We start from the raw sequence: 12,810 nt of genomic DNA on the forward strand, positions 1-12,810 counted from the left end.
ATATATATATATATCTCTGCTTTCAAGTAAGTAAACCCAGTCCAATTGAAAAATAATAAACCTTGGATTGATATTGGTTTTAAATGGCTATGAAACAGTCTCAATTTAACACTGTTGCCTCCATTTGACCTACATGAGCAAACCAGACCATCAGTGTGAAAATTGGCTGTTTCTGTACAGTTATTCTTAATGCCTGCCATCAGATCAGTTTTCCAAAAGTTAAAACATTCTCCATGGCTCAGTGCTGAGGATGAATTGAGGAGTGAAGAAAGAAGCTACTGTGTAGTCTGGTGGTCGCTTTCAGTTGACACACAAGCAGCAATAGCAATTAACACTCAACAAAAGAAAGTCAGTTTATTTGAACCTGAGCAGCTGCGTGTCACCCTGATGGGTGTAATGATATGGCTGTTTATCTGGCTTTGGCACACAGACGTTCCCATTCTTAGTCTGCGGTAACATAAATGATATGCAAATGCAGGCGAATGAAAATGAAAATCCTTCCTACCAAGCTGTGATCTGTGTTAGCTCTCATTGGCTGTTTCCCAACCTGGGAAAAAGCTCTAAATTAACATAACACTAGACCTATTTGAATTGTTGTGAGGTCATCAGATCATCATCAACTATTTAGTCACTCAATCCGTGTGTGCTGTGTGTTAGTTCCTACCTCCTACTGTTACAGTTGTTGCCCAAGTGTTTATTTGGAAGAGGTGGGGGGGAGATAACAGTCCTAACATTTCTGGTATAATATCTGAACATTTGACTCCTCACAACTCAAATTTTGGTGGGGTACAAGAATTAAACTTGGAAATCAGATGTGATACCAAATGAATTTGTAATCACCTGCACAGTCTTCTTGATGCGCTGGGAGGGCCCAGGGTAATCCTTGGAGTACAAGTCAGTCAGGAACAGGGAGTTGATGAGTGTCGATTTCCCAAGACCAGATTCACCTGAGGACACACACATAAATTTCAGTTTAAGTGCTGATTTAGTGCCGTCTCTATATTATATCTTATATGAGCACAGCACATGGAAAGACAGATGACCACATGTTAACTACAAGCAGACACACATGCATTATAAACCACACACACACACACACACACACCCACACACACACACACACACACACACACACACACACACACACACACACACACACACCCTGGAGGGACGGGCTGGAGCAGAAAAATAAAGTAGATTCATTGTCTGCGAGGGAAAAGGTCAGAAGCGTGTCTGCCAGCAAGAAAAGCTTTCAGATAGAGGGGATAAAACATTTCCTCTTCACCTCCCGCTCACTCTTACCCTCACCATCCCCATTCACCCACTCTTCCTCCGTTCCTTTCACTACATGCTTCTCTTACATATCAATCGTCCTGTTTCTCTCTTTACTGTGCCAACTTTCCATTCTCTGCTCCTGTTCTGATGTTAGGGGCAGCAGTCGCACAAACACGCAGAGTTAACATTTACTTGACAAAGTGCACAGCCAGTCCAAACATACACATTGCATACGCTCTCTCACACACACAATACTGTGATTAATGGCTGAGCATCTGGCTCGTGTCCCTTGAAAAGGGTTGGAAGAGCATGTGGTTGGAGAGAAGGAGGGCTGCTTGTCCTAGCAAGACCTCTGACTGACTCCCACTGCACCATCCCGCTGCTTTTCAGGCTTTGGAATTCTAAAGCTGCCACTACCCCGGTAATTTGTGACCGAACTCCAACCCAGGGTGTATACACAGAAGCTTGAGGGGGTTACAGTGTATTATGCAGAATGCACTTCTTCATGGCTTTTCAGCATAAGTGTGTGTCCTGGGTGTGACTAGAATCCCAAAAGGTATGGCAAAAGTCCATCCACCCATTGTCTGATAAGTATATCACCACCTCCAGCGAGGTGAGCCCCAAGGACCCGTGACAGTCTGCACCCTCCACTGGTGCTCCTCCAGCACCACCTGCCTGCCGGCAGCAACTGTGGCGTGCTCACACCGGACACTGGCCCCCAAGCTGATTAACCCTAAAAAAAAAAACAGGTGTGTCCTACCTGCATGACAGACACCGTCTGACAACTGCACCCTAAACTGTGTGTTTACACTAGTGACCCCTCTCTGGAGCATCCTGATTATTGATGACTCTATTCTCAGATCTGTAAAGCTACTTGGTGTTGTTACCTACTGTCTTTAATGGAGAATTAACATTGGACTTTATAGAACTTGTTCCTACTCTCATTGACATTCATCCCTCAGTTCACTCTGTGATAGAGAACACTGGCACAAACGATACCCGACACAGAAAGTCAATCAAATTACAATTTGAGCTTTAATCCCTGGCAACTACTATTGAAAGGGAAAGAAATCGATTTTTTCTGTCTGTCTCATAGCTCTGAATGTTTCAGTTGGCTTTTCAGCCTTCACCTATGGTTGAAAAATCTTACTACGGCTAGTGGTTGTGGTTTAATCAGTAATTTTGACACCTTTTGGACCAGACATGGTCTTTTTAAGTCAGATGCTCTTCATCCAAATAAGAAGGGAACTACTGAGCTAATCTCTAATTTGATCAATTACATTGCTTTTAATAATGTTTGACTTGTTACCCAGCAGGACCACTCCCCACATTTCAGCTCTTCTAAAGCTTCTGACTATGTGGCAGCGGCTGTTTGTCACCCAGCCCAGTATCTTGCATTCCTGTCAGAATTACTATGAGACAATGTAATACTCCAAGATCTCTCCTGTCCTCTCAGCAGAAATGTTATTAATATCAGGACTACCTCAACGAACCCCCCCACTAGTACCCTACCCTCACATTTTGTCTAATCAATGTTCACTCACTAACCAATGAGTGCTTTGTCTGCCAGGGTTTTATATGACCAAGAACATTGACTTTTTTATAATTACTGACGCTTGGCTCACTCCTGGTGACTGTGTTCCTTCGTTGAGGCTCGTCCCCCTGGGTTCTTCCTCCTCCACCAACCAAGACTGACAAGTCGGGGTGGCAGGGAAGCAATTATCCTCAAAGATAATTTTCGCTGCTCATCTTTTGAGATTATTAGCTTTATTTTAAAGACAAATGGTCCTGTTTTACATGTTTTAATTTACAGGCCCCCAAATTCCACTTCTAATTGTATTCAAGAGTTTTCAGATTTTTTATCTTTCATAATGTTTAAGTTTGTGGAGCAACCCCCGCATGCTAAGGGTCACACCCTGGACCTTGTTCTTACTTATGACTTGCGTATTAAAAAAGTGAATATAGTTGATTTTGCACTGTCCGACCACATGGCCATACTTTTTCAGGCTGCTTTCTCCCGCTCTCCCTCATGGCAACCTTATCAGATCCTCTCTCGCCCTCCAAACTCTGAATCAGTTTTTGCCAAACCTTCACTTAGTGGCCAGCCCCTTAGCTCCTTCTGTTAATAATTTGCACTCTGTTGATGAAATTTTAAATGTTTTTAACAGCACCTGCTCGACCATTTTAAATTCCATAGCACCCTTTAAATATAAAAAAGCTAAACCCCCTTCTCTGCCCTGGATTAATGAGGATGTGAGGCTTTTAAAAAGGCAATGCAGACGAGCAGAGCGCCAGTGGAAGAAAAATAAACTTCCTGACTCTCTCATGCTGCGCTCAAAAATCTAATGTCATCCTACCAAGTTGCTGTCGTAAACGCTAGATTTCAGTATTTCTCACATCTCATCTCCTCCCAGGGTCACAACTCCAGTCCTTTTCAAGACAATCAATTGTTATCAGTCCTTCACCACTTAACTCTTCCATTGTTGCATGCCCTCTACTCTCTCTCCATCTCAGTTTTAATTCTCCTTGATCTGAGCTCAGCTTTTGATGCAGTCGACCACAACATTTTGTTGGCATCTGCAATGTGGCATTAGACTGGTTTATTTCTTACCTAAAAAAAAGATATTTTCTCGTTAAAATCGGTAAGTCCTCTTCCTCAAGCGCCCCCCTCACATTTGGGGTTCCTCAGGCTTCCATTTTAGGTCGCTTGCTATGTTTGATCTACTTACTCCCACTGGGTCAGATAATCAGCAAATACAACATTAATCTTGTTAGTCTTGTTTCTATCAGCTTAGACTGATCTCTGAGGTTACACCCTTTCTCTATTTTTCAGATTTAGAAAAAGTTATTCATGCGTTCATAACCTCAAGACTCGACTAATGTAATGCACTGTACTGGTATCAGTAAGGTAAACTTTCATAGGCTTCAGTTAATTCAAAATGCTGCCGCTCGGATTTTAACTGGCTCTAGCAGAAGTGACCCCAATTCTTGCTGACCTTCACTGGTTACCAGTTAGTTTTAGAATTGATTTTAAGATTTTATTCCTTGTTTTTAAAGCCCTACATGGTCAGGCGCCACCTTACATTTGTGATCTTTTAACTTTTTATAAGCCCGATTGCTGTTTGAGATCCTCTGACTGGAACCTTCTGCCTGTTCCTGAATCACGCCTTGTTACGAAGGGCGACCATGCCTTTTCTGTTCGGGCCCCTAAACTTTGGAATTCACTACCAGAGGATCTCAGATTGGCCTAAGTTGGTGTCCACCTTTAAAATCATCACTTAAAACTTTCCTTTATCTAATGGCCTTCTCCTAACTGGTGTGCTTTTTAAATTCCATTTAGATTACTAGTTTTTAAACTTGTTTATATTGTGGTTATTTTAACATCTTAATATATCTGTCTTTTATCTGCCTGTTTATCCTGTGTATTTTAATGTCTGCCTGTGAGGCACCTTGTAACTTCGGTTTTGAAAGGTGTTTCATAAATAAAGTTTATTTTTATTATTATTATTATTATTATTATTATTATTAATCATTGAAACGACAGAGAGTTCTCTCATAATTTATTCTACCTACTCGCTACATTATATTATTTCTATGGATACAACATTTATTCTCTTTTTATTCCCAATAAAAATCAGCCACCTGCTGAAGGTGAACATCTGCAGGGAGAATGCTTTCATTTTAACTTTTTGAAGGACATCTGTGTACTCCATCAGTCCATGTGGACGTGGAGTGAAGCCCTGGTGGATTCCAGTCTTTAGCCTTTCTTAACCCCTCATTCTGCCCCCTGTGTGTGTTTGCTCAGTAACGGATGATATTCTGTCCCTGTGTGAGTTATGAACACAAATCGTCTCAGTGTCTCCTCAGCCTCCAAAGCCAGACTCCGGACGACTCACCCGTTTGATGGACTGTTCGGAGGTAGAGGTCAAGAGCATGCACACACATGAATACACAAAGGCCATTTCATGACGAGATAGCACAGATGTATGAAACCCTCCTCCTCAGTGCTGGGTAAATTGCTTCCAGTCCTGCAAAGGAGGAGGGTTATCTAAACGTAGAGGGGAGCGGCTAAGTGTGTTTTCTGTATGTGTGTCTTTTGGTACATCTGTTGGTGGGTAAGTGTCACCACTGTTGCAAACTCAACAAAACAAACAGCAGGAAATGAAGTGAAAAGTTTAACCTAACAAAGGCTGCACTCACATGGAGGCTGCAGCTGGAACATCAATTTTAGTTAACCATAAAAAAATTGAACATTTCATCCAATGATGGATTAACTGGTATGACTGGAAAACCACTTCACATTTCAGATGTGGCCAGTTGAAATATCAGCAGTCATGCATAAAGGTTTCTGTCCCCGGGGTCCTATAGATAGCTTTCACAACATAAAACCCCTGGGAATCAAGTTGAAGGGTTTTTATTACAGACATAGTTCATTCCGCCAATCAGATGGCTTAATATTGTATTTGGTCAGTTAGCCATCGCCTTCTTTCTTTCTTTCAATATTAATGACGGTTACACTTCAGACTGGCTCCTTTTTGAAGTGACTATGCCAGCTAGTTAGCAAGCTAACACTTTGTTTCAGTTATCCAGGGTGACATTCAAACAATATCATTTTTTTGCAGGGGCCTCTCTAGAGCAGCAGAACACATTAACACTGACATTTTATCACTTTATAAAGTTGACATGACAAATATGTTAGTAATTAGTTTATAGCTACAAACAGTTTCTTGGAGTCCGATGGGAGTGATGACACCCAACTGAAGCAGTAACACTGTAGGCTATAGTACCAAAACAACGAGCTGAATGGCAGTAAAATGCTAAAAGAGGCAGTGACAGGTGATAATTCTGTAGGGTTATTCGTTCAAGCAAGACCTCTCACGTTGGACATTGGACAACAATAATAGCGGTGTGAATCTTTGGCAATGTCACAATTTGATTGGATTCTGATTCCTGGGTTTCCGAGTCTTCAGTATAATGTGTGCTAAACTATTCAATGGTGTCCTTAACTTTTTTTAAAATAAAAAGTTGTGTTTCATATTGTATTTCAGCAAATTAACAGCATCAATTAATGAGTTAATGAATTGGAAAGCATCTAACAGTCATGCCTGTATATCAATAACAAAATAAGGGGGTGTGCTCTGCTGTGTTATTAGCGTTGTAAGTACAGCAGTGAGAGCAGCCTCTCTGCTGCACCTTTCATCTGAGAGCAGAAGCAAGGTTTTTCAGGTAAAACTGAGCAGAGTTATTTTCTTCACCACAGTTTGTTTAATGTGTTGAATGCTGTGGTGTGAGTTTGTTAGCTTGTTACCAGTGGTCAGCTGGTCTTGTTTGTTACTGCTGACCACTGCTCCTCTCCCTTAACGTTTACATTGTAATGTCTCAGGACGGCATACAAAGTAATCACAGATATGTGGCCTGTATAACGTTCATCTTGCACAGGTAATTATCCAGTCATTAAATAAAAGAAATGCTTGCAACTGCTGCCTTATTTGAAGATGAACTTCAAGATAACTGGCGTGTGCACGCTGTAATCTTTCTGGGTGCTGCACTGTCCTCGCAGTTGATTTGATTTTGTTTCGTTCTCTCAACATCATGTTCTTAACACTTAGAAAATAAATGTTTGACATTTATGAATGGATTCTGAATTGGAGGAGATAGGAATTGACTTTCTTATGTGAACAATAATGAAGAAATGTGCTCTATGAGCTTTTGGCAACAACTAAGAGTGTTTCATACAGACCAACTATATTTAAATGCACCCACAGCACATCTTTTTTCAGTTTTTGTCGCTCCTTTGTCAAAGTGTAATACTTCTAGTGTATAGCGATCACTCAAACAGACCTCCATGGCAAGCCCAGTCATGGCTGCTGGGAGTCACAGATGGGACACAGATGTATCCTGAGTTATTTTACTTTAGATCACCGGAGCATATGAAAACACTGCACAAGTTAAAATAGACACTTCATAGATTGAAACTCCCATATGAAATATATTCACCTTGTGTCATATCATCCAATACAAAGTTAAGTAAAATGATGTAATCATTGATGTAATGACCCATCTTATTCTGCATTGCCTCAAAATACTGACTGACCTATTTAGCTACCCTTTGTTTTGATTGATTACACAAACTACACGTTTTTTTCAATGTCACACCACCTGTTCTAGGGAAGACTGCCCTACATCCTGACAGTGTTGCTCTATATCTTCCTGACATTTCTATTTATCTTCTGTGTAAATCTCACCAAAATTCTTCACCTGTGTAAAAGCAGGGTCATAGTGTCATATCAGGACAGAACATCATAAGTCAAAGGTTTCAGTTTCTGTTCTTCACAGGCTCTCTGTCCTGGTTTTGCTGAACCAGACTTGCCCAGTCTCGTCTGTGAAACAGATGTGATACTGAGATCTGTCATCACAAAAGTCCAGACAGTGGTCGAAAATAATCTAAACACTTCAACCACAAGTCCTGATCAAAAACTGGCCAGAGCTAATCCAAACGTCCCGCTGACCAAACATCTCAGTAAATCCTCAACAAACAGTATGTTGGCTGTCCTAACTGAACTGAACAGGTTTCACAAACACTGCAATGTTTGTCACAAACACAGCAGTGAGGCGTTGTTAGACAGCCTGTCTTTTTACTCAGTAACCTATCCAGAGTTTTATTACCTCCTCCAAGGAGGTCATTTACCCATGTCTGTTGGTTGGTTGGTTTGTCAGCAGAATTACAAAATAAATACAGAATGAATTTCCACAAAACTTGAATGGAGGATGGTTCTCTCTCCAGAATATATTTCCATTAACTATAGGTGCTGATCCTAGATCTGGTGAGCTTAAATTCAGTAGGTTCAGCAGTTATAGCTGGTTTTACGTTTTGAGTGATATAGGGCTATCGATTTTTATGTTGGATTAGGCTTGATTGAATTTAAAGGGGTCTCATGCTCTTTTACGACTAATTTCACTATTTCTGGATCAAACTTGCAGATAGATTTAATTTCCATTTGTAGGAGCAACAGGTATACCAATTTTAAGGTAAAGTTAAATGCTGTAAAAACAATAAGTTTGGTTATTGATGTCTGAACAGTTGTGGATTTGGAGTGAAAATAACATCTTTGTTTCTCTAACAGAGAGGCACATAGTGTGACGTATGCTATGCTCAGTCACTGCAGTAGTCTAAACCCCCTGAGGTCTGGTCCGTCCCAATTAGCCTCCCTCGTTCAGCTTTAATTAAATATTGGTTCCACATGACAAGTGGAAGCGCAGTGCCAGCTCTCTGTAAATAGACTAATGACCTGAACGTCAGTGATGGATGGCTAACCCTTCCAGCTCATCCCTGCTGTTTCTCTTCCTCTCCAACAGTGAGCCATCGGTCCATCTCTCTAAAGCTCTGTGTCACTTCGCCTCCAACCACACTCCATTTTGTCCCATTTCTCTTCTCCATTCCTACTGTCTGTTTTGTACCTCAACACTTATATTGTTAGTATGGCAATCATTATCCCATACATGGGGTAATCTTTTCATGCTTCCTCACAAGTCCTCAATCTTACAGCTGTTCTAAGTTTTCCAGGCTGCTCATAGATGGTGCAACACGTGGGCAAAAAACCCACCAAAATTGATTATCTATTGCTCCGGTGGGAGACTGAATCATTTGTGGGGCAAGATGTTTTTCCTGTCTTGTCCAATTTTGCCATTGCATTATAATTAAACCATGATGCACAATAGAAAAACCTAGAAGAACCTCTGAAAGCAATCCTTATTATCAACTTTAGTTTTCCTGCAATCATTAGGAAAAGGATACACCTCATCACATCTCCTCCTTCATCTAGCCTGAAAGTATGTATATGATCTGTATTGTTGATTTTCCATGCAGTGAGTCCTCAGGTAACCACAGGTAGTCATTTGAGTGTGTCCCAGGTCCCATTAAAACTAACAACATGTGATGGTGGTTAATTGATGAGAGAAGCTGCAATGTGGGGGCACCAAATCCTCATCTCCCCTGGGGCATCAAAATGTGTAGAGCTGGGCCTGCTCTGTCAGCAGCCGACAGGAGAGGCGGTCCGTGGTGCGCTGGGATTTTATAACTCAAATATGAGCAGGAAACATCAGTTCTGCTATGAGGGGTCTCTCAATCAAAACATTAGGTATGGTGTGGAACGGCGGAAGTTGTTGCTTTCATTGTTAAACAACCACCATTGCTGATGAAATCACTGTCACTCAGGCAGAAATGTTCACGGACGAGCTAATCTATACAAAGTTTTATTCGTGGTATGTTTAGTCACATTCTCCAACTTCCTTCCTCACTCTCTAGCCCTTTAACACTGGCTTTTCAAGGCAGGAGTATCGCGCTGTTATTCTCCCTCGCTGACAGAATGGGGGACAGTTTCTTTCCTCTTACCTGCCAGCAAAGGTAGTAACAGAGCTGTAACAGAGGCAAAACCACGTCTGTGAAAGTGTAAGCAGGACGCTATCTTATATTGTTATCGTGATATGGGACTACATATCATCTTAGTTGTGTTTTAAAGGCTGCATTGCAGTAATGTGATGTCACTTTCAAAACCAAGGCACCACCAAGGCCTGTGTCTGCGTCTTGTTCAGAGCGCCAGCATCTTTTTTCAATTGCTCTCGATGAGGAGTGAGCGTCTGTGGCAGCAGGCGGCTGCCCAGAGAAAAGGCGCAATGCCTAGCTTTTTTTCCGTGCTCCCCTCCTTTTTTGTGCGGCCACTCCGAGCGCTTCGAGTTGAAAATCTCAACTTTTCGGGAAGGCGCTGGTGATGTCACTGTTGCTCTTTTTCTTTTTCCTGGCCAAGGTGATATTCACCATATTTTTGTCTCCTATGGATCATGTCATACACCCACATCCTCCTTGCCGTAATGTCCCGATGTCAAATAAAAAGCAAATGGACAGAAAACCACAAAGGGGCAGTGTCGATCATACAGCGGTGGTTGTCAAGAATTTGTTGACATGGAGACAAGACACACATGCAGCGTTTTTTCTCTAAGACCACAAGCACTTCATCTAAGCCCTTATACATTATATCCACATACATGATGACAAAAAAAAATATCACACTGTGTCAGTATTTTTTTGAAAGTATCAATAATAATCCCTTCAATATTGTTGCAATATCTATATCATTGTAGGGCCTATTTGGTCAAGAATATTATGATGGCTAATTTTGTCGCCAGTCTTAGCATTAATGAAGTGCTTTTTAGTCGATTTAAAAATATCAAGGTATATATTGAGTATTGTGATATGGCCTTAAAATATCATGATATTATTTTAAAGCCATATTGCCAAGTGTGACGTTTTGATAGTGTTGAAAAAGATGTTCAAAATAAAAGAGCAATTTATATAGAAAGAAAATCACCACATTTAATGTGGAAAAGTCACCACAAGCCGGTCAGCCCTCTCTACTGAGTCTTTGGTGAACTTCCCCTCGGAAAACAGCATCTCCCACCGGGAGTGAGAGCCAGACAGGGTCCGCTATTTACTGATGGTGATAATGTGACGTAATTTTGAGCAACGATGCATTGTGGGTCAGGAACACGATTACAAAACAAGATGGGATTCTGACTGTCGAATATTATTTGTTTAACTCATTACAGTTATTCTAAATTCAGGATGCTGTTTATACCTTTATTTTGAACGACCTTCATGTTGGACTGTTTTAACTTGGATTAACTAAAAGTCAGGTGAAAAACTGAGCACAAACATCTATCTCAACTGGTTTACTGCACAGATCAGATAGATGAATAATTCCACATTTCAAAACAAATAAGCTTTTCACCAGATCACAGGATATCTTGGCTTTAGAAGTGACGACTACCCATACTAACTGCAACACAAACTGAAGATTAAGACAACCATTCCTCTGAGGGACTTTGAAGTTACTTGATGATATTTTACAGTGTCTGTTATTGGTGTAAAGAGCTGGGTCTCTGTATTTTGTACTTAGGATTCTCTTGCAAAAGAGATCTTGACCTCAGTGAGACTTCCTGACTGGCTTATTGATCCTTACTAATTGTTTAACAGTAACACATTGCACCGTTGTACAGAATGAAAACCCTGCATATTAAATATGAACATGTTGAAAGAACTATGGCAAGCTGGACTGTGAGAGGCAGAAAAACAAACACACAAATGACCACAGTGGGCTTCCCATGGGATTCCTGACATTCCTCCCTCTTTTTCTCCCATTCTGTCTCCCCCTCTCTCTCAACCCTCAGGCAGCAGCTGGCCCCCTCACATCCTGACAGGCCTACTAACTAGCACCCAACACTCACACACTCTCACACACACACAAACACACACACACACATACACACACAAAAAAAAACAGACACGTGTGAGACCTGAATCAGAAAGTGTGAAATGAGACATCTGGGGAACATACAGGCATGAAGGAAAGAACAGCAGAGTCACAGACAGGCGGTGAGAGAAGTTGTGTTTGTTGAACACCAGACTATTGGACAAGATAATTCTCCATTGTTGAGGCTTAATGGGACTGGCAGAAACAGGGGCCAAAGGTCAGTGTTTTGGCAAAAGATAAGGATCTGCAAGGCCAGCAGAGTCTATGGAAGAGTCAGAATCCAACCCTAAACTGTGTCAGCACTCTGCCTGACAGCGGCGGTCCACATGCACTGGTTACAGGAACCTTGGAGGGACACAGCCCACTTTCCTCAGGTTTTTTAAAATTAGATAGTGAGTGTTCTGCTGCGATCCGCCGAGCCGGAGACTAAATCTGACAGAATTGGCACGTGCTGGGTCATGGCAGACATGTGCATCTCAAAATAGAGACACAGAGAACTGGAGCAAAGCAAAAAGAAACACTGAGGAAGGAGCGAGAGAGACCTGCCTGCAGTGGTTTGACTGAGCATGCATGAACATGCACATGTGCACGACCCCATCAACACATGCACATACACAGTGGCAGAGTAGCCCGTGCCGTGTGTTGTGCCCTGAGGCGATGAGGAGTCTTTGTGAAGTAGGTTTGTAAACAGGATGCTGTCCAGCGATGATGACGAGGCCTGTCCTGCTGTAACAAGGATGACTTAATACATACTGACCACAGATCTAGGACAGAGATCAGACAGGAGAATACAGAACAACAGACTTTGACATCATTTTATAACTTTCAGCTGGCCTGCTTAGTCACCAGGAAGTAGCGTTTCTGGGTATCATGATGTATTTATAGAGCACTGAGACTTTTCTCAGTCCATTTTTCCATTAGCACTTTTGGCTACAGAGAGTCAAACTGAGCCGCATCGGTTAACTGTTCACCAGTTTTGCAGGTGGAGCCGAGCCAAGCACAGACGAACGTGTTTGTAACCAAATTAGCTGAGGCACTTTGTTAGCGGTGATTCTTTCATAGTACTGTGGGGATCGAGACAAGTGCGTCATTAGTCTAAGAGACACCTTCAAGCAGGTAGCCTGGTTGTAGTGGAAATGCAAATCCTTGCTGCACTGGGGTGCCGTGCTGAGTTGAACCGAGTAAAGCCAGGCCCGCAGTTGTATATGGAAAAAGACCATGAGTCCTA

The 12,810-nt window shown here is 41.8% G+C and overlaps 1 protein-coding gene across 2 annotated transcripts in view; it reads right to left on the minus strand.

Moving 5' to 3' along the window:
• The window catches only part of LOC311263763 (septin-7-like), a 55,940-nt gene that overhangs the window by 25,966 nt on the left and 17,164 nt on the right, over nucleotides 1-12,810 (minus strand). For both annotated transcript variants that reach the window (XM_084364058.1, XM_084364057.1), the window contains exon 3: nucleotides 841-947. In XM_084364058.1, the coding sequence (XP_084220184.1) occupies nucleotides 841-947 (107 nt within the window). The remainder of the gene's footprint in view (nucleotides 1-840; nucleotides 948-12,810) is intronic.

The sequence above is a fragment of the Pagrus pagrus genome, assembly GCF_965226575.1.
Source record: "Pagrus pagrus genome assembly, chromosome: 10".
Lineage (NCBI taxonomy): Eukaryota > Metazoa > Chordata > Actinopteri > Spariformes > Sparidae > Pagrus > Pagrus pagrus.